This window comes from Ammospiza caudacuta, chromosome 4 (genome assembly GCF_027887145.1).
Source record: "Ammospiza caudacuta isolate bAmmCau1 chromosome 4, bAmmCau1.pri, whole genome shotgun sequence".
Taxonomy (NCBI): Eukaryota; Metazoa; Chordata; class Aves; order Passeriformes; family Passerellidae; genus Ammospiza; species Ammospiza caudacuta.
The window spans coordinates 32,364,673-32,387,789 of NC_080596.1; the positions used below are offsets into that span (position 1 = coordinate 32,364,673).

The 23,117-nt window shown below is 37.5% G+C and overlaps 1 protein-coding gene across 1 annotated transcript in view; it reads left to right on the top strand.

Moving 5' to 3' along the window:
- Positions 1–23,117, top strand: part of PCDH10 (protocadherin 10) — a 33,590-nt gene that overhangs the window by 4,950 nt on the left and 5,523 nt on the right. Inside the window, exons 3-4 of the mRNA XM_058803544.1 lie at positions 20–126; positions 9,182–9,487. Of these exons, the coding sequence (XP_058659527.1) occupies positions 20–126; positions 9,182–9,487 (413 nt within the window). The remainder of the gene's footprint in view (positions 1–19; positions 127–9,181; positions 9,488–23,117) is intronic.

Consider the following 23,117-nt stretch of genomic DNA (forward strand, 5'->3'; position numbering starts at 1 on the left):
AAGGTGTTTCTGTGTCTAGCTCTGCATTCCAGGAAGCAGACATAGTGAGCTCTAAGGACAGTGGTCATGGAGACAGTGAGCAAGGAGACAGTGATCATGATGCCACTAATCGAGGTCAATCCTCTGGTAAGTCTGATAAGAGAATGGGAATATTGGATCTTTGAGTAGAGAGACTAGAAGGAGCAGTTACTTATAGGAATATAACACAAGAGAGGCATAAATCTTGTGTTATATTTATATAATACAAGGGGAACATATTCATCTTTTGGGAGGCTGGGTTTGCATCAGCTTGCTGCTACAGTTGCCTGGACAGGGAGGCAGTTTTGAACCTCTTTTGGTCACAGGGCAGAATTTATTTTATTCATGTGGTTAGGGATGGGAATTGGTGTGTTATACTGCATCATTCACTGTAGCAGACTTCCTGCACATTAAAGCAAAGTTACTGGTACATTTGATAGTACACTTTCTCCTATGGCAGATTTAGAGGATCTCAAAGCATTCAGCAGTTCTGTTTAGTAGGCACTTCAGCTGGCACAGCAGTGAGAAGTGAAGGAGGAGTTTCCAAGGGAAAGAATGAACCCAGTGATTGAATGACAGCCAGACTGTGAGGTTTCTTTTCCAGGGCATCAGTGGAGACACGTTGGGTGTTCTGAATGTGTAATACCTTCGAATTTTGGAGGATTGTCTGTTAATTCAAATTGAGGCACCATATAGTGCAAGTGGTCTCCATGTTAATAAGATATTAAATACAATTTTCCTGACAGAGGAAAGAAAGGCTTTACAAGCCTATGAATCACTTAGGAAATACACACATTGCAGTGTTATGCCCATATGTAGGGCTTGCTGTCTCAGTTCCCATACTGTCAGTTTGCCTCTGAAAGGAACATTTGTTCAGAGCCTGTGCATTAGAATTCACACTCACCCTCTCACTGCATTTTAGCTACAAATACTGGGCTTTCTTTCCTACCACAGCCTCCCCAGGTCTGGTACATCTTTGTGCCTTTCCCCTTGTTTCCTTTGTGCTCTGTCACGTATAAAGATTTGCTACAACCGTGTCATACAAAACACTGTCAATTCTGCTTTTTTTTTATTCCCCCCACCCCCTGCAGCAGGGCAGGGGGACCCAGTGCTGTCACAGCAGTGCTGCCTCACCCTCCTGCTCTGTTAATGTCCCCTATTTTCTTGCTGCTGCAGTCGCTGTGCCCTTAAGGATGGGAAACCCAGGCACCAGGGGAAGAGGAGGCTGCCACAGGGCCTCTTTCTATTGCTGCAAGTCATTAATATGCAGACCTAATGAGACTTGAGAAGAGCCAAGAGTCTCTCTGGAGCTCCCTGCTCCTTGCAGGGCTTCATGCTAAGTGAACAGAGTGTCTATTTTGTGTCTGGGAACCTGACAACAAACCAGGTCTTGCCAGAAGTTTACATCTGAACACAGAGCCTCTTTCATTTTTGGCCTATATATGGCGTATGATTTATTATTGTTCGAAAAAGCCATGTATTTAGCCTCCCCCCAGCCTTTCTTTTGCACTGTTTCTGATGCAGCAATCAGGGCTACTGAGTTATAAAAAGCTCTCTCTCCTTCTGCCCTCCCTGCATTCCTTTTTTTTTTTTATTTTTTTCCTCCTCTTTTACGCATTTTACTGCAGCAGTCATCTCCATGAACATTTCAATCAGCTTAGTCCCTCAACATAATGAACCATAATAACCAAACAGGAGAGAAAAGAATAAACATCTGCAGAAGGGGCTGGCTTTGACTGATGGTGGGAATATAATCACATAGTTGCACATCAACTGAAAGCTATTTTCTTTTAGATGCATTCTGTGCTGGTATTGCTGTGCCTCTGTTCTTTATGCTTTCCCTCCATTTTAAAAGTAGACTATGAATACTTGTCATGTTTGGCATTGATCCTTAGTGGGGTAAATTCTTCTTTACTTGAATTTTATCAAATAGTGGAGAAAAAACTGTTCTGTACTTTTAAATAATTTCAAATCATTTAAGAATCTGATGTGATCTGTGAACTTCTGTGTCTTCAGTGGTGATCACATAGTCAGTAAAGAAAGCTGACAATTAGTCTTGGTCTACTCACAATTAGTAGTTTGAACTGAAAACTCAGAATACACCAATTTCATATATTGCTACTGAGATTTGAGAATAATTTGCATGCACCATTTTTTAATGCTAGTCTCAGATAAATATTTCAAGACAGATCTCTGTAGAAACTGCTTTAATCTTCTTCACACATATTATCTACTTTTCCTGTAAGTTTTAGGCTGAATCATGCTGCCTAAATGCAAAGAGTGTGCCCTTTTACCTCAGTGATGACAAGATATTTTGACATAAATCTTCACTCTTGCTGCGGGCTTTTGGGGATGAATTTTATGGGGAAAAAAGGAGCATAAATCTTGTTTGATCTCAAATAGCTACAGGAAGTATAGAGGGAATGCCTTTTTAATTGCATTGGTCATTCTGATGCTCTATAATCAATTATTTCTAAATTACTGAAGGAAAACACATTGATTGATAGTGTGGCAGCAGTTTGGGCTGTCTTATTTTTTCCCCAAGATGTTACCTGATACTATGCAGCATCATATTTGTTTTCAAAAGCACCTGAAAAATACTGAGTAGGTAATTCACACTGGCAGACAAAACTCATTCCCCAGCAGTTTGTCAGCAGCAAAACATCATTTTGCTGTTCAGCACAGGACCTCTGTCACTGGTGAGCAGTCCTGTGGCACACAGGTAGCTATTCTGTAGCAGTCCATTGCTATCCAAACTGTGGTGCCATGGTCAATTATTAACTGGGAAGGAAAACATGTAGGATGAAAACCCATCACGCTGCCATAGCTTTATCTTGTAGAATTTAGTGAAAAATCTGAATTGTGCTGCTCTATGTATCATAAAATGTTTTCTTGGGTTTTGATATTGGATCATAGTTCGCCTTTTCACAAAATATGTTTTCTTAAAAGTGATTTAATCATGGTTTAAATGTGCTGAAATGCATGTAAGGGAATCATATTTTTCCCATTAAAGTAACATATAAATGCCTCATAATTATCCACATTATTACCTGCCTTTACGCTGACAAAATACTAAAGGACTGGCATCTGCTTTTGGCAGGAGAGAGATGCTCAAGATGCAGATTTTTTGTGGATTGAGTACTTATTTCATTGACTGGATTAATAATCTGAGCTTTTTGAAAAAAATGACTTCACAAAGGTGAAGAATGCTGGAGGATTTTGGCAAACAGAGGAGAGGTTTCTCAACCTCTAGGTTCTAATGACCTGTGCTCTTCCTTGAAAATGTTTGAGAGAAAAGCTGCTACTTGTTTTAGAGCAAACACAACTCACACAACACTTCTACCTCTTACTAACACACTGCATTTCAGCCGTGCTCTGTAGGAGTGATTCTCAAGCACGAGGTTAGTTTATTTCCCATGGTTGATTAATTTCTTGGCCTCCCTTGTGAAACTGCCAGCTTGGGTGCCAATTAATGCTCTGCATGTGTGTACATTTAAATTGTATGATTAGACACCTGTCCTGTAAGATTTGGACTCGTGCCATCAATTTATTTCGTGTGGTTGCTCACTAGCTACTTGGCTTTCCCAAGCAGAGTCCTTCAGAGTGTTTTACCCTTTTTTTTTTCATGGAATTGGCACAGTGTCTCAGAGGCACTTCAGGGAGGAAGGCCCAAGATGAGGAGCCAAGTAGATGCACTGCCTTGTATATCCTGTAAAATGCATTAAAATATCCTGCCTTGTATATCCTATAAAATGCATTGTTTTGATCTGTTTTTGGACAGTTTACATTTGGGACTGGCTGAAACCTGAAATTAGGCTTTTCCTGTTGGATTTTATGAAGGGAACTGGTAAGGGTTTAATGCAGAGGCACAGGGTGAAACACTGGCTCACACCTTTTCAGTGCAGATCAGCTGAATGCCAAGAGGGTTCATTATGGCAGAAGAGCTGCAATATTTCAGTGTCCATAAGGAGAAGAGTAAGAGAGGTCAGAAGAAGAATTTCAGTGATAAAGGGACAGAGAAAACCAGTATTTCCTCTGAGCCTATGCAGACTGACAGCTAAATCCTGTTGCGAAGATCACTTGGGCAAAAAGTCTATCTCAGATAAAGTGAGAGTGTACATGAAAATGGCTTAAAAAAGTGCTTTGACTGAAGCTAAGTGCTACTTCTGGTTTTTTTTTTTATTTTTTTGGGGAGTTTTTTTCCTCCTCTTCTTCCTTGGCCTGCATGCTTCATAATGTTGACATCTCAGTGGTCCAGACAGGCCTTTGAAGCTGAGATTTAGAAGAGCTGAATATTCAAGATATTTGAGTCTTTATTCATGTTCTGATGCAGATAAAGTCAGTTTTATCCAAGGCAGCACACCAATTACTTAGCAAGAATCAGTAATAATAACTTTGTTTCTTAAAGTCCGATTCTAAAGTAGATGACTACCGAGTAGGTTAACATCCTTATCCTTATTTACCAATACAAAACATGAATGATGGGAAATGAGATACTTACTCGTTGATAATCTGACCAAATGGATAGTTGTTCTGGGAATGGGAGCTCTGAGAAGTTCTGGTTCCCTACATCACACCTATCTCACATTTAACTAGCACAGGAGAAACAGAAATGTCATTTCTTCCCAAGTAAAAGGAAAGGTTCTGAAAAAAAAAAACTTGCACACATTGGGAAGAAAGCCCTCTCAATAATTGCATTGCAACAAATACTTTGTCAGCATTTAATTTGTATTTTTTATTTTTGTTACATCTTTTACTGAGTAATGCACATGAAAATGTTCACTTGTTGGTCTTGGTGTATGGTTCTTCTCCCTTAGTTAATTTGAGAAAGGACACATTATTTAAAAATTAATTTAGGCCTAATTTTTTGCCTTGACAAAACAGTCTTTCAAACCAATTAAAACTCACAGAGAAATTTTGATTTTTCTCCTTTTGAAATACGAAAAGGAAGCAAATTGGGAACGCGCTTCCAGAGTGCAGTGCTGCCAAGTGTGTGGTTCAAAGCACCTGAGTTCAGGTACTTCAGACATCAAACCTAAATAACACCTTTCCTAGTTTTTGGCAGCTTTTGAGGGAGGGACAGGGGTTTGTTTTCCTTTAAAATCTGCAAATTCAGGGTTGTGGGAGAGTTCATATTTTCCACTGGCCCCTCTGGTAATAAAATAGGAGTGAGCTGGTGGCCTTTGCCATGAGTTGTTCTGTGCATGCTGCATTTGGAACAGTGCAATGCTGATCCCTTTCAGAATTTCTGTGCACTGTCCTGTCTGTTTGTATCCACAAAGGACATTTGAAATTCCTCATTCAGAGTCACCTTTAAAATCTCAGTTTGTCTGTGTGTGCAGGGTTGAACAGCGTAAGTAAGGGAAAAATCAAAATACAAAGGGTTTTTCTTTAATGTGGATGTGTAATTATGATGGATAGTTTAGTACAGAAGGATCATATATATATATATATATATATATACATAAAACCAGATTTATGAGGGAGAGGAGATGGAGGTGTTAAACTACTGCACATTTTGTTATACATCAAGAGCATGATTCCTGGGCTATGAAGGAGTTCTCTGCTGAGTGTCTCCCTTCTTCACCATGCTATGTCCTTCCTTCTTGGAAAGCCACAAATAGCCCTTGCTTTTCCCCAACCGTGTGTTAAATGTTTTTCAATTAGAGCCAGAAAATTCTATACCATGACCCACAGGAAAAAGGTGGGGAAGAATAGCCAGCATTCATACCACAGGCAGTGTAAATTGCATGGCTGCCCAGGGATTTTGAAAATAAGCTGCTAATTTGAATTTCTTTTCTGTCAAAATGCTGAACCCGAGGGCTTGGTTCTGCACCTGTTAAACTCTTAGGGGCTGTTGTGACTGCTTCAGGCTGGAACAATTCCTAACCCTTGCCTCTCTGAACATTTTGTTCCCATTCTAAACAAGCATTTACATTTAGCTACATACCAGCAGGGTATATTTAAATTCCAATGTATATAATTTGGGTTTTTTTCTTTTTACGAGTTCTCCTCTCAAAGAGAGAAAAAGTTTTCAGTACAAGCTCACATTTTATATCCCCTGCATTCATTACTTTGTTTATTAAGAATACTGATTTATAGTGGCTATAACATCTCTTTTATAATAAGCTGTTATATAATACTATTCAGTGCACTGCAGTAGACAAGCAGTATTCAAAAGGGAACAAAAAAATATTTGTATAGAGACATTTTGCAGTTTAGCAGCTGATGTGAGAACAAAATAGTAAAATGGAGGGTAATTTTCCAGGTGGAATAAAGATCCATGAAGGGAAGAAAAGGGTATATACCTGAATATTTATATTTAAAACAATATTTTTCTAATCTTTCCCTTCCCATAGACTAAAGAATATCATTTAATATTTAACTTTAAGTTTTTCTTTCTCCTCCTGTCTTTCAGGAAATGTTCAATTAATATGGTCACTGATACATTATCAGCAAAATGGAACTGTAATTATTTTCTTATTAAATGTAGGGCTATTTGTTTTTTACATGTAGCTTTGCCAAGAAGTCTGCAAATTGAAATAACTTTTTTTGTTTATTGTCCCTTAAATCTTTGGAAAGGCAAAACGTATTTTTCTTCAGATATTTCAATACATAAGATACATGCACGGTTTTATAAACATTGTTAGATACTAATTTCTTTCTGGGAAGCCTGCATTTCTTTTCAGTCTTTGACAGCTACTACCAGTACAGAATTTACATTTGCACTATTTTTCTCTTTGCCTGATGATCTTCATCTGATTCCTTAAGCAGTTCTGCAGTTCACATTTGCATTCTTCAACAGTTCACTGATCAGAAATTTATTTTCAGGCTTCTGCATGCCAATTATCAAGGCAAGCTTCTAATCTAAACTGGACCTGGCATTGTATATTGCTTAATTTAAAATTAGAAAGTCATTATAAAGTGAGATTAATCGGAGACAAAAACCTTTTATTTCTCATTTCCTCTTGATTTTTTTTCTGTCTAAATGATTGCCTTTCTTACTCAAGCACTTGTTGATAGCTCGTAATCATTGTTCCTTTCTGAGGAGGTTGGTTTTTTTGTAGTAGGAGATATTACATAAATATTATTAATATAATTCAAATTAGAGTTCAAAATTGTGGTAGAATTCTTAATACTAATCCTCACACTGGAGATCAAGCTAATCCAGTTCTTTACAATGTTCCCTGGTAAATGAGCTACATTACATGAATCTTATTTCAAGAATCATCTAGGTTGGAAAATCTTTGAAATCATTGAAATCCAACCTGTGCTCTAACACCACCTTGTCAACCAGACCATGGCACTGAGTGCCACATCCCTAAAGTTCAAGGCACATCCTCGAGTCTTTCCTTAAACACCTCCCTGTTCCATTTCTGAGTGGGAATTCCTCCTGATGTCCAACCCAAACCTCCCCTGGCACAGCTTCAGGCTGTGTTCTTTTCTATATTACAGCTGTTCAAATTTTTTTTCTGTTTCTGTTACAAGTAATGTTATTTTTTTTGTAATTCTAATGAAGTGCTTGTAAGTGCAGTGTTTATAACAGATGTAGTTCAGTTTTGATACGCAGCTGAGATGCTCAGTTCTCTTTATAAATACAAGAAAAGGAGCTTTTTTTTTAGTGTGATGTTGAAGATTGTATTGATTTAACCCAAACAGAATCTAAGCACCACACAGTTGCTTGCTCATTCTCCTGGGATGGGAAGGAGAATCAGAAAAAAAGTGAAGTTGTGGGCTGAGATAGGAATAGCTTAATAACTGAAATATAATAATAACAAAATGGAGAAAGAGAGAGGAATTGAAGGCAGAGAAATGATGGACACTACACTTGCTCACCAGGCACTGATTGATGCTCAGCCCAGCCCTGAGCAATGGTTGGCCACCTCCCAGTTTATATAGTGGGCATGGTGCTCTCCGGTATGGAATAGCCCTTTGAATAGCTGTCCTGGCCATGCTCCCTCTCAGCTTCTTGTGCATTTCCTCACTGGCAGAGCATGGGACACTGAAATGTCACTGGTTTAGTGTAAGCACTACTGAGCAACTACCAAAAAATTAATGTGTTACAAACATTATTTTCATATTAAATCCAAAACGCGGCACTCTACCAAACCACGAGGGAGAAAATGAACTCTGTCCCACCCAAAAGCAGGACAAACCAACTTGCAGATGCTGGTGTTTATTTTAACTCTGCTCCTGTGATTTCATACGCCATTCCTCTCAAGTATAATCCAATGACTTTGTGACTCTCAGCCAGGAAATATTCCTTTGGAAGGCTGCTCTGAAAGTAGCAGTCAAAAGCAGCATAGCTTGTCATTTGAGATCTTAATAGCATTAAAGGATTTGTAAGCAAACAGTTTGGTGTTGGCATGGATATTTGTTTGCTTATGTAGGGGAAGCATTAACAATTTTTTCAATAGTATCCACAGCCACATCACACTGGACTGCAGTTGCCTTTGCACTGCTAATTACAGTATTTTATTACAGGGTTCTGTCCCATTTCTTGGTTGACTTGATAATAGCAAGGTCTACTGCAGCAGCAATGAAAACTGTCTCTGAAAAAGTGATGTAATGATTGAATAAGCTCTCCTGATCACTTGAAAGCTCAGTTCCTACTTTGTAACATCTGCTTTTAATATCAATGGGCTCCATCTGTATACTGATGTACGCACAGACAGTTCTTTTATAGGACTCATTAAGCTTTCATTTCATAACTGAAATCTGTGATTTCTAAGTCCAGACTTTCAATTTCTTTGGTCAGAGACCCATTTATGTAGAAACAATTCTTGTGTGTTCTTAAGCAGGTATTTTTCAACCAGTGAACTGCAGACATCAACCTACAAGCAGAATCAAACCTTGTATGAATGGGTTCTAAATGGTGGGATTTTATGAGACAGAACCTCTGATGCTGTTCTTCTTGTGGCATTTTTGTGTGTAAGACATTCTGGCATTTAGTTATTCATGTTATAGGGTGTCTTTGACTTCTGAAGACAGGACAGCTAGATTTTTTTCGTGTTGTTGTTGAGGAGATGAAACTAGCAGAAGAAGCTCTTACGGCATTTCTCTTTCCGCTCCTCTTTCCTTGGCATAATCTCTCTTATCTGTCAGCAGCTGCTCACGATGCCGAAGCTTATATCTGTAGTCTCTTTTCCTTTCATGCTTGCAGGCATGGATCTCTTCTCCAACTGCACAGAGGAATGTAAAGCACTGGGCCACTCGGATCGGTGCTGGATGCCTTCCTTTGTTCCATCCGATGGACGCCAAGCTGCGGATTACCGCAGCAATCTGCACGTACCTGGCATGGACTCCGTTCCAGACACTGAAGTGTTTGAAACACCAGAAGCCCAGCCCGGGGCAGAAAGGTCCTTCTCCACCTTTGGCAAAGAGAAGGCCCTTCACAACAGTCTGGAGAGAAAGGAGTTCGATGGACTGCTGTCTAATACACGAGCGCCTTACAAACCACCATATTTGAGTAAGTACTGCTCAAAAAGCTCTCTGGAAGCGTTCCCTTTGCAGGAGCAAAAATCAGCTCTTTCTGCTTTTCATGCTAGGAATAATACAGGCACAATCTTAGGAATGGTGGGGGGGAGATGGCTTCTATTGGATTCAGGCACCAGTGAAGAAGGCATTGTTCAGGGCTTTTTTTAAAAAAAGACAAAATCTTGCTTGTTTTTAGTGTGACATCATTGTCAGCAACAAAAGTGTCAGCTAATATTAGTGGGGGAGTTACTGTGTTTGCAGGGTTGCCCTGATGAAGGCAGGAATGATGAATCTGGCTCCATGTTCTCAGAAGGCTATTTTATTACTTTATTATACTAAATTATATTAAAGAATAGTATACTAACTATACTAAAGAATACAGAAAGGATACTTACTCAATGCTAAAAAGATAATAATGAAAACTCGTGACTTTTGCTAGAGTCAAAACAACTCACACCAGAATCCAGTGAAACAATCACCTGTGGGTAAACAATCTCCAAACACATTCCACATGAGCACAACACAGGAGAAGCAAATGAGATAAGAATTGTTTTCCTTTTCTCTGAGTCCTTTCAGCTTCCCAGAAGAAAAATCCTGGGCAAAGGGATTTTTTCAGAGAATGTGAATGCCACAGGGGAGTCACTTAATTTTGTTTTCTGCTGCTGGATTATTTCCAAAATTTTCCTCAGTAGATGGTGTAAACATTGGTGTTGCCAGGCTAATGTTTTCTAAGACTAGAGTTAAATTGAGAGAGCTTCTGGGATCTTCTTTCTATAAGTGAGAAGTATCTTGTGAATAAACAGTATGTATATTATTTTGAAGTAGATGTTTACATAGTTTGGAAGGAATAGCCCTCAGTCTAATCATCTTTCAGCCTACATAGTATTGACTCTTGTCAGTGCTCCTCTGTGCCTTCTGTCTCATTCCAAAATCTTGCCTCTTTCTTTAGTCACCTTTTGACTATGGTTATGTGGCATTAAAGAGTGTGATAGATCTCAGAGACCTTCGTAATTCCTTTTGGAGTCTGAGCCAGCTGTAGAACCCTTGAATAGCACTTTGATCTAATATGTCTTTTTCATTCTATTTGATGCATTCTGTGTTTTATTAGAGACTGTAATTTCCTTGACTTTGAGAATTTATGATGTTTATCTCACCCAAGTAAGCCAAAGACATTAACACTGCAATATTGACCCTGTTTTAAAGCAACGGAGATCTTTTAGGATAGCAGATTGGGGGTAAAAGAGAAAAGAATATCTCTGAATGGTATTAATTTATTTATTTTCCTGAAGCATTTAGTTGTTCTGAGGGGTGGTGTGCTGGCAGTCCTGACACGTGAAGATCTTTGGCACAGATCATTCTTAGCACAGTTCTCCCTTCTAAATTGGCTGTCCTGGTATTTTCATTCATTTAGGAGAATTCTTTTTACCACTCTTCTCCTTACATTCACTTTACTGACAACTTTAAATTTGGCTATCAGTTCTGATCTGTGAAGGCCATTCCTAAAAACCTGTCCTGAGACAATCAGCTCATTTTGTGGCTGAATTACTTATTTTGGGCTAAGATGTCACGTGCCAATTATCCAGTCATATTCTAAAGACCGGTGTGAAATTTCAGTACAGCCTAACAAATTTCAGTCTTTGCTGAACTGATCTTTCATGATTCATTTCTACAAAATATTCTTCAGCACTAAGGCACAATCTAGCAGCATTGATTTCATCACTGTGACCTCAGTTAAAAATCTAATTTTAATGTAACAAGTTTGGTAACATCTTTAGATGGTGCTGGTGCAGGATGGGTGTTGCAGTGATGATTGTTATCTGGTGACACCACAATGGTAGTTCTGCTCTGATTTGTTCTAGGCCTGGGAGTTTAATTTCAAATAGCAATGACATACTTATTTAATTGATAGTTTGGGGATTTTAAATTTTGTTACACTAACATAAGTAGTTTTGTTGAACAATGTCTTTACATAGAGGCATTGATCTACATCTTGCACTTTCCTGTCACAAGGGCATAAACAATTGGAAGTAAAATATCAGAAGTAACCAATATAAATGAGTGTTATTACATAATCCATGCTTGAGAATCCAGATTTAGTTTTGCCTTTTTTTCTTGAAACTCAAAACTAAAATTTCTATAAAACAAGAGTAATGCTTCTCTGGTTTATTTTCCTTTATTTTGGTGAGGGCTTTTTTTAGTTTTGTTTTGTGCTTTTTTTTCTTTTTCTGTGTTTTTGATTATAATTTTATAGCAAAGAACAGGAACAACAAAAACAAAGTGAGCACTAGTTGTAGAAATGAGTAAATGATTTATTAATAATGTATTAAATGAATGAGGTAAGAAAAGTATATAAAAGGAAGTTGATTTTGGAAGGAACCTTAGTTGATTCACTGGGTAATTGCACTTAAAAATTAAATTCAACTTCTTAGCATAGAAGACCATGTCAAAATCAGTTTGTCTGCAGAATGACTTTTTAAAAGAAATAATTAAAATGTGTGAAACAGAACCTTCATATTAAGCAAAAACACTGTACAAAAAGTTGAAGCATGTTTGAAAATGGCCACATGGAAAATGAGCAGCAAAGAATAAAAGGTGTATTGCAGAATGCAAAAACTATTTGAATTTAAAAGGTGTCTTAAAAAAAAAAATATATTCTCGACAAGTGATCAGAAAAAAGCAGAAATTCTAGCTAGTGACGTTGAGGATAGTAATTAGTGAAAATAAAAGGGACACCTTAGAGCAAAATAGCCAAAGGGATGCAAACAATATAGATAACTTCAAAATACCAGGTGTAGTAGGGTCGGGTAGAATTGGTGAGTCTCTTGAGCTGCAGTTAGTGAGGACAAGGATGTGGCAGAGATTCTAAACTCCTTGTATTTGTATTTACCCAGGGAGGGACAGAGAAAGGCAGGCATAGCACCCATCCCAGGTAACCATTTTAAATAAATGTGTGAAAAATGGAAGAGGATGTTGTTGAAAAAAATGACTAAAACAGTTAGAAAAGAGTCAGTTGATTATGTGTTTTGTTAATTTTCAGCTTCTAACAAGAGCTAGTAACCAAAAAAATGTCAGGAGTTGTGTTTGTCACTTAAAATGTGTTAGAAAACACTGCGAATTAGAGACCAATGAGAAGCCTCAACATAGGACATACATTTGTAATTTAGGGGTTTTGGGAACAAGGTAGCTGGCATCTGACCAGGAAAGTGATGCAGGAAGATTGTCAATCTATTAGAATTTTGATGGAGTGAGAATTGATCAATAGAGTGTATTTGAACTGTCAGAAAAAACCCTTTAGCACAGCTTCTGTGTATTAGAGGAAGCTCCTAAAATAATCAAGCGTTGTCATAGGTGAAAGCCTTATCAGACTCTGTGCCTAAGAGGAAAAAATCATGAGGATAAATGGAACATTTCAGCAAAAGCAGAGTCCCCCCAGGCATTAATACAGAAATCCATGGAGTTAAAAAAAATTAATTATCTAGAAACAGCACCCAGAAAAAGGGGGCAGTGTCTGCAGATGTCATTTTCATGGTGCCACCGGAGTGTGTCTGCTCTGGGATTCTTCCAATGTGTGCATTCAGTGCAGCACCTTCAAAAAGATCAAGAAGGTGGTGCATGTTAGCATGAAAAATTTGAATTCATCCTTAGGAATAAAAAAAATAAAAGACCGTGGAATGGTTCCCTGAGAAGTTTCCCACAATGCACAAAGCCAGCAAGAAGGAAATAAAACACCAGGTTGTAAAAAGGGGAATTGAATTGAAAACACACTGAAAAAAAAAAGTGCTACAAAACCCCTACACAGCTCGTGTCACTGTGTTCCTCCAGACAGTCTATTCATTCCATAGAAACACATGGCACAGCAGCAACAATGCTGGAAATAACTCTGTGCAAAGTCATATCAAAGGCTTGCTGCTAATTAATGTAGGCTAGCTGTGATAGGGATGGGGAGTGAAGGAGGAGTGGGGAAAGTAAACTGCGTGCTTTTATTTGCTGGGCTCGACAGCCAAGAGCAGCAAGGCAGAGAAACAGCTACAGGGCACCAGGGTCGTGAGCTGATCGTTCACATTTGATAACACACCCTACACATTTGATAAAATACACATAAATCACACACATTTGATAAAATGGTACCAATTGGACATAAATTGCAGTAACCTGTTGAACTCGTGCAGCGTGGTTGAAGCTGGAGGCTCCATATAGTGGGGATTTGGATATTAAAGAATTCCCATGTTTTCAGTTCTAACCTGTTGAACTTGGGCAGCGTGGTTGAAGCTGGAGGCTCCATATAGTGGGGATTTGGATATTTGGTTTTTTGTGGTTGGAGGTTTAGGGCATTTCACTTGACTTTCTTGGTCAAGTGAAAACAGCAGCTGTTATTACAAATTGTTAGGTAGATAAGTATACAAATCTCATATTTTCTTTTTGTTCCATCATGGAATTTTCACTTAAGCCATTGGACTTACTCATACACCAATTTCCACATAAACATTCATATTCTATGTATTATTCTGAATTAAATGTAATGTAAGTAGATTTCTATGTGCTTAAATAATATATTTTGAAGAATATATTTATTTCTGTAAGTTTTAGGTAATTGCTATGAGTAAAAATTACGAAGTTATGATTAGATCAGATTTTTGAAAATAGCTTCCTCATGGAGTGACTCCAGGATTCTCCTAACTTACATATTTTTCTTACTGTGCAACTAGCACTTACTACTTGTTGTTCATCCACGTGGTTTGAACAGTGCATTTCTTCAGTGTTCCTTACTGCAGACAGTTAAGAAATTTTCATAATGACTTGAGTGTTCATAAAACATGAAAGAAATTCTGAACTTCACTGGAAAAAATAAGTGAAATAACACTGGTGAGGAAAATAAAATGTAGCTTTTAAAGAATTCCTATGTTTTCAATTCTAACCATTTATAGCAATTTTTTTCTTTCAGTGGTGGTTATATTAGCCATTATTTTTATAAATAATATTCCTATAGTTACCAAAACCCCTAATCCAAGATTCAAACTCTGTTGGACCAGATTCTGTAGGAGATATAACAGAGACTATCTCCACAATGAATACCTTATCAGTCTGATTCTGCTCTGTTTATAATGCTTTGAACAAGGTCCTGAGATGATGGCAGTGGAAACAGCACCATTAAATCCACCTCAGGAGTATTTTGGTCTATAATTAACAAGAAATAGCTTTCATTTTTTTAAAATATAATTTCTGGTTCACTCTAGTTGGGCAATGATTTTATAATGCTTTAGAGCTTTCCTGAAGTTTCATACTGACATTAGCGACAGAATAATTTTTCCTCCTGTTAAAAGGTTTGGATTCTTTCAATATACAAAACCAGTCATGACACCTGAACTTTTTATGTAGAAATGCTTATTTTGCTCTAAAAAAATTACTTTGGCAAAGCTTAATCTCCTTTGAAAGCAGGTTAAAATAAACTACATAAGGGCACAATTTCCTGCATGAAATAACAGTGTTTATACAGGTAGACATTCTGGAATAATGATTGTGTTCTAGAGTAGCCCCCTTGTTAGCTCTGCAACGTTTTCTACATACACTCAGGCATTTTCATCCTCACTGATGAAAAGGTATCATTTTTATAGAAAGTATTGCCACCACCATCAACATATTTCATGGATAAATCAGGATTTTATCATGTTAGGTAGGACAGAGAGGATAAAAAAGCTGGGCTTTTATCCTAAGAGCTGGTGTCTAAGCAAGGTGGATTGGAAAGGGGGAAAGAATCCCTTTCTTCTTGAACAGTTGTTCAATGTTTATGAATTGGACCATCCATTTATTTGAAATAAACTACCACAGTGCTGACACAAAGCACAGTCTAACTTCTAGTTATTATCCACACCCCTGAATTAGATGAGAATAAATGACCTAGAGGAGAAAAATGTTCATGTGTTTATACCAGGACAAGAAGTGCCTCACAATCCTTTGATTATTTTTCAAAGGAATAAAAAAAGTGCATGTAAATATTTATTGTGTATTTTGATCTAGTTGGGATCATAAAGGCCCAATTCTGTATGCCAGGATTTGTAACACAACATTTTCTGCTGATGTCTAACAAATATTTGAAAAGGTGTTTTAAACAAGAAGTCTTCACTGTCTTGAGACAACTTTCCAAAAAAAAAAAATAAAAAGAGGGAGAGAGAAATTACACTTTGGTACCGTCAATATGATGGAAGACGTTTCTTTCATTTTTTATTTGTTTAGTTACATCTCATTTCTGGAAATTATTTGGGTAGTTTTATCACAGCTGTGATGATGGACATAATTGTTTTCCATTTGCATAAACATCAATAAGAGCTTTTTTGAATGGGACACTTGATTAATTTTTTAAAAAAAGAGACCTGCCTGCATTTTTGCTTTTAAAATTAGCCTATGTGATTTCTAATTCAAATCAGGTATAAATTTGTGAGCTGTCTGATCCCTTCATTAATAGGTTTATAAATTCAATTTGTGATTTTTGCACCCACTTGAAGTAAAAGGGCACAGAAGTAAAACCCAAGAAATTAGCTCCAGTAAACTGGATTTCTTGGTCTAAGAAGAAAACATCATCATGCTGGATTAAAAAAAGTTGTACAAAACAAAATTTTTGAAACAAATTTTTTTATTGGCATGAATAAACAAGTTACGTGTGCACAGTAAAAAGTTGTTCCTTTGTGAATAATACAGTTTTTTGGTCAAAAAGAGTTAAAACTCTGTGGATATCCTGCCACAGTGAAGCTCCTGACTCATATTCAGGGATTTATCCCTGGGACAGGCCACAGCTCTGATTTCTGCACAGATTTGTGCAAAATTGCTCAGCAGAAACAGAGGATGAGTTGAAGGGCCACCATCTACTAATGCTGAGAAACCTAATGGAATTTTTTGTTTTTCTTTTCTAAAAAGTCTACTAGAGCACTCCCATATTTGCTGTATTTGAAATGATCAGATTTATTTCCTCATACCTCAAGTTTGCTGCTTCAAATTCATCACCCCTGTTAGGTAAATAAATCTTACAATAAACCTCCTACACCTGAAATAAGACTTCAATGTGTGTGCTAATTAAAATATAACTTAGGGAGAGCAAGACACTGATGTGCTTTTACTCATAATAGTAGGTTCTTTATGATCTTGAGTAAACCACTTCTGATGATTCAACTGCTCAGTGTTTATTGCATAACTTCTGAAAGGTATTTTTATCTTGCACTCACGACTGGTTCACGTTCTTCTTCTGAATATATTCCTCTTGCAGCTCCTGCTCAAGGAGAAGAACACTTACAGAGCATTACTGCAGCAATAGAAAGGAAATGGGTAGTTCAGAAAGCCAGATTAGAAAGGAATATATAAATACAGCAAATAAAACTTGGCTGTGGCCCAGTAAAGCCTATAAATTACATTATTTTAATCAATTTTTATGGAAATAATATAAGGAAGTGAAATATGTGTTCTTTTAATTTTAAAGCACAGGTGATAGCTATTAAACACTATTTGCTTCAAGCTGTTTGTGTAACTATGGTCTTGGAAAAAAATTGTCTGCCACTGTACAAAATACTGATTAAAAATTGTGCCCATCCTTGAGTTTACATAATGTCTTTTATCTTAAATAACTCTAGAGCTCTTTCCAGCTACAGTGCAGGAAAGTAATTGGAAAAAGTTAGAAAAAATTAGTGAGTTTTATTTGAAAGAAAATTATACTTTTAATTAGTCTTTAAAATACAGAATTTCAACTGCTTCTTTTCCTCTAATGGCTGTAAAAATCTGTATTTGCCACTTCTGACTGGAATGCAAGTCTCGTGTATCTGAGCTATCTCAGACTGCTGCTATATTTATTCATTTAGGTCAATTTTGGCAGTGCTTATGCGTGCTGTGCATATACCATCTGTGGAGGTTTTTCTTTTTAAATGATGAGATACCATTTTCTGTGTTCCTACCAGTGGAGTATGAAGAAGTCTGAAAAACCTAGCAGAAAACTTGCTTGAAACTTTTGAGTAATTTTTAAGATTAGTGTGCTATGCTGGTTTAAAATTCCAAAATGCCTTTTGTCCCATCAATTTAAATCCTATGCCAAAAGCAATTTAGCCACTTAGGGACACGAGTCCCTCTGGGAAGCATGGAGATGTTTGCAGTTAAAATTTTCAAAGGCACTGAAGTTATTTATTTTTGATACGCAAAATTCTATTCATAATGAATAAATGCTGCTCTCCAGTGCACAAAACCTCCTTGCTGTGACAGTCAGGAGCTGGAGAATTGAGTGTGTGCCTGGTCCTGGGTCTGTGCACAGCAAATCTCCTCTCTGCGTGCCTCTGCCCAAGGAACTCCTTGCCCTGCAGAGCACAGGCAATTATTCTTGCTTTGGATCTTTTCTTGTGCACAATAACTGTGATTTTCCACGGTCATTTCCACTGCTTTAATTTTTAGAGGGGGTTTCCTTTCCTTTTTCTTACTTTTTCTTGCCTTGCCCTAAGTGGGAAGACATAGGGAAAAGCATTTAAAGAGTGCAACAAACAAGCAGCGAGATGGGGAAGCGCATCTGTTTCTCACGTTTGGACAAGCACGCTGTGGGGATCGGTGTTGCTGTTTGTCTGGCAAGCCTGTAAACAGCTTTATTTGTGCATGAACCACTGAGAATCCACATTTCCATGCTAGCAGTCTGATGACTGCTGCTGGGAAGTAGCTGTGAATATATTTGTTTTAGGAGCGCAGCGTGGCGAGGTCAGAAAAGTGAAAAATTAGGTGTTGGGTACCTTTTTAGAGAGGAAGTAGGAGATGCAATAAGAATATTATTTTTAAGTTCAATACCTGTTTGAAAAACTAAATATGGTGTGGATTCACTGAAAATCCAAACTCTTCTGAGGCAATTTGATTTCTTTGTTTGTTAGGATAATGGTCTTTATGGGTTGAAGAAAATACGGTGGACATGGAGAAGCAAATTTTCAGAACTTGGTTCCTAGATTCTGCCTGAAAATCACATGCTTGTATGAGTACTTGCAGGAGTAAATCTACATTTTTTGCATACGCATGAACCTATTTCATATGTGTAAAAGGTGTTATTTTACATGACATTTTTAGAGGTCATCAGAAGTAATGCGGCTTAGAAAGGAAAAATAAAGGATGCAGAGTAGATCCCCCAAAGAAGTCCAGGGATGACAGATTCCTGGTTTTGCAAGTGAGCTGAGTCTTCTCACTTTATCTTTTTCACCTTCAGCATCACAACTGCATTCAGCCCTGGAAAAAGATCCATTATGAAACTGCTTGAACACAACCTTTTTTTTATTCATAAGGGATTTTGTAGATGCTGATAGTGTGAACTCATCTTTTGTCAGAGTAAAATTCTGTCACTTTGTGACTTTTTTAGTTGACTGTTTGGGCTTTAATTTAACATCCATCTATGCTCAATTGGAATTTAGATGACAATTGAATAGAGCTGCACACAGCTGTGGGTATTGATAGGAACTCTGAGATCTAAAAAAAGTCCTACCTTACAAATGAGATGCAGTAATAACTTTTTTTCTGCTCCACTTGAGATAAAGGACTGTGTGCTTTGTACTTCCACGCTTCTTTATGGCCACTCTGATGAATTAAACAGGATCCTTTCCACCACTGGAAGGTGATGCTCTGTGGCCTGTCTTCAACCTGTGTCAAGCAGCTTCTTTTTCCCTAAAAATTCTGGGACATAGTGCCAGGGACCAATCCTGGATATAGATGGAATATGTTCATGTGCTGTGGCCCACGTGGATTGCTTGATATGGCTGAGGAATTTTAATGATGTAGGCATAAATCATTTCATTCTGGTCGTCTTAACTCTAAAGAATGGTGATGGGCAAGCTTCATTTATGGATAGAAACAAGACAATATGTGATTTTGAAAAACAGAAGCTTTGAAAGGCTTGTGAGAAGGCTTTTTGCACTTAAGTGTGTTATCTTGGTAAAGTGGGAAAGACTCCCTGAAATCAGAGTGTGTGCTGCTCATGACAAGCAGTGTGCTTTAGAAACAGAGAATAAAACACTCAGAAAAAAGAGTGGGAACATACTTGTCAGGTCCTAATGCCAGCTAATCCCTGCTAGGAAAGAGGAATGTTGGAAAAAAAACATCATGGCAAAGATAAATTGGATAGGAATTCATTGTGTGATGCTGATGTAATGCTGTATGTAATGCATGTTACCTCATGTAAGAAAAAGTAAATTTAATTATTTCAGGCCAAACCCTGCATGAATAATTTAGACACCTCTGAAGGCCACCAAATGGTGATCTACATGTCTGCTTCTCCCTGGAATCCATAGGGAACTGAGGCACTTATGAGCAATTTAGGAGGAATGGCTCCTATCCCTCCTCTTTTCCCCAGGGCTCTGAAAATTTTAAGTCACATAGTAGCTGGCCTTTAATGTGTTCTGCATTGGTTAACCCTCAAACTGAAATGTTCATTTCCAGGCTTGTCAGCTGAAAGAAACGTGTACTGCAGATTTTGTAAGAATGCAGTAAAAATGGTGAATTTTTAAAACAAGGAAGAAAAACAAATGGAGAAAAAGAAAAGAATATTGAGGAGGAGAAATTACTGCTGCACGCATACATATAAGCAATTTTTATTAAAAAAATTAAGAAAGGAATCAAATAGGAGTTTTGCTAAGCATGATACCAAAATTGTTAGCTCATAGTGAGTTACAAAGAATGTGAATTGGTACTACGACATGTATGCAAGTAGAATAAATGGTTGACAGAGAATTTGGAAATATTCTTAGGGAATATGCTCTGTGCTTTAAGTTTGACATACATCAGGAGTAATTTGGGAGTTGTTTAATAGGCCTTAACACAGAACATAATTATAAGAACTCTTGCAAATTTAAATATTCCGTGGTTCTCTGACTTCAGTGGTGATGTCATGCATTATCTTTAGTGTTTTCAGGTAGATAATGTGCTTATAATAGTACAGAAAGACAAAGAAGCTTTATTCCCACTGTATCTTGTGGAAAAGAAATGGTCTTTTGTGTTTTTATGGTACATTCTAGAATACAGCTTAGTGCTTTTCTCTGCTGAGTTGTAGTAACTAAAAAGCATTGTTTGGGTAGTAAATAATCAGAGACAGAGATAAATCAAATCTGACATCTACTGTGCCTCTGGCTGTTGCTGGGGGTGGAAAAGAAAAATTCTCTGCATTTAGAACAGAAAATCAAATGCACATGAAAGTATCCTGTGTGCAGCAGAACATTGATGACAAAATCCAGGGCTTGATTCAAAAGTCAATCCCTCTTAGTCATGTGCTTGATGTAGAGCACATGTTGATTAAGGTCACTGCTTACATGAACTGGGAATTGGGTAGTTGTTCTTAAGAACCAAAAAGCTTTTTTTTTTTTTTTTTCTCCCTTTTTTCTTTTTTCTTTTTCCTTTTCCAGAGGATTAGCAAAGTCCAGGTAGCAAATAAATCTCAGATCAACCATTAGCACCAGAGAAACATTATTTCAGTGGCTGTCATGATGTGTCAGCATTCTTATCGGGGATCTCACTTTCCATAACAAAATAGTTGCATGTTCCAAACACTGAAAATACCTTAATACTTTTTAACTATCTATTTTCCAATCTTGAAGCTAAAATAAGTGGCAATATGTGTAAATCAGCAATTTGGTGAAAAATGTTTTGGTAAAAATACTGAAAATCTGTTGTTGGTCTGGAGCATGATGTTCAAATTTGCAAAGTGGCAGTTTTGTACTTTAGAGCAAAGGACAAACCTCTCTCCCCCTTTCCCTGCAGTAGGTAACACTGCTTGTCAGGTTTAATGCATTATGGTCAGTGCAGTATCCAGCACTGTCAAATTTTGGCATGGTTGAGAATCCTTCTTTCTTGAACTGATTTAAATGAATATAGACATGGAAATGTTATGCACTCCATGAAAGGAGAAAGAGAAGCAGAGTATATGTGGTTATATAGTTTCCTTTAAACAAAAGACAGGGGTTTTGTTTTGGATAATCATATTTGTTCCAGAAGTAAATATATACTCTCAAATGAAGAAATTATTTTAATGGCCTGTGGAGATTATTTATTTAGCTAAAATCAAGCCTGTTTCCAGAAAACTTTCAGTGCAGCAATAAAAACTTTTGCATTTTGGCTTACTTTAATTTATTCACAGCCTGAAGACCCGGTGCTCACAATTGGTTTTCTTGTTTCACATGAAATCTGGGTAATTGTACCCATCAGTCCCAATGCTGTGGGTTTATTTTAGGAACAATATTTATATCTAGGATTTTGCAGATGCCAGAAGGAGCATTTCAGCCATGCTGAATGCCATATTGCTATGAGGGGGGGAATATTCTACCCTGGGGAAAATGACAGAGCTTCTCCTGCCTTGCCTGTGTTGTCACATGCCAAAATTCAGCAGGCAGAACACAACGTGGTCTCATTGTCACCTAACACCTTTAGTGGCCTTCAGGGCCCTTCAGACACATCCTAAAGTGATCACCAAAGCCAGCAGACTCACTGACATTGGGGGAGATTTGATCTTACTGAATTATTTGTCTATATTTTCAAATGCAAAAGTAAGTATGTTCCGTCTTCCTTCTTTTTTTTTTTTTTTTTTACTCCTCCCACCCCCGAACTATTTGTTAATTCAGAGTTCAAAAGTATCACATTAATTGTGTAAAATTAAACTCACATTAATTGTGTAAAAAATTAAACCCACATTAATTGTGTAAAATTAAACATGGGCATCTGGAATGCAAGGAGTTTTATCCAATATTTGGCTACAGAATATATAGATTTGATGAACAAAATCTTTGCGCTAAAGCCTTGAAAAAAAAGGAAAAAGAGTCCCCCCTAAACTTATTCATGAGCAAAAGGTATCTGAGTAAAATGTTATTTTTATATTTGTGTGCCAAAGTTTATTGACCTGGGTGAGACACTCTCTTTTTATAATGCCATTAACGGAATATTCATAAAATATTATTAGCAATGCTTTAGCAAACTTCTTTAAGTAATAGATCACTTTTAAAAGAAAAAAAAAAAAAAGACTTTATGGATTGCAAAATATACTGAACTGACCCTTGCAGTGACTGGAATGCTTTTTTATCCACAGAGCATGGGTGGCAGCAGAGTAACCCCCATCCTCCATCCCCCAGCCCCAGCCCCAGCCGTGTGTCTCACCCTTTACCTGGATGCACCACTACGAAGGGTGAGGGAGCTATGGCAGCTTGCTCTGCATTCCCATTCACTTGTTCACCTCTTTCCAAAAAAAAAAAAAAAAAAAAAAAAAAAAAACAAAAACATGCCTGATATTTGATATTTGGAGCTGATGTCTGAGCTCCAAGCCTACAGGAGCAGCCAGGTTATTTCTGACAGAACGCATTCTACCGCTGCTTAGGTTTCGGTCTCTGTTTGCTTGGGTGGATTTAGAGCAGGAGTGATGAACTTGCAGTCTGGTTGGTTGGTTGGTCCACCAGAATTATCATTTTCTGGTTCTGGTGAAGCTGATGGGACTTAGTGAAGAGCCATGTTTCATATGCTACAGTTAACATGTAGACTGGAAGGGGAACCATCAAAATATAAAGGACACTTAAAATTAACAACGCAGATTTAAAACCAACCTTGGCGTCATGCATATGAGGTGATTAACCCCTTTTTTAAATTATTGCTCC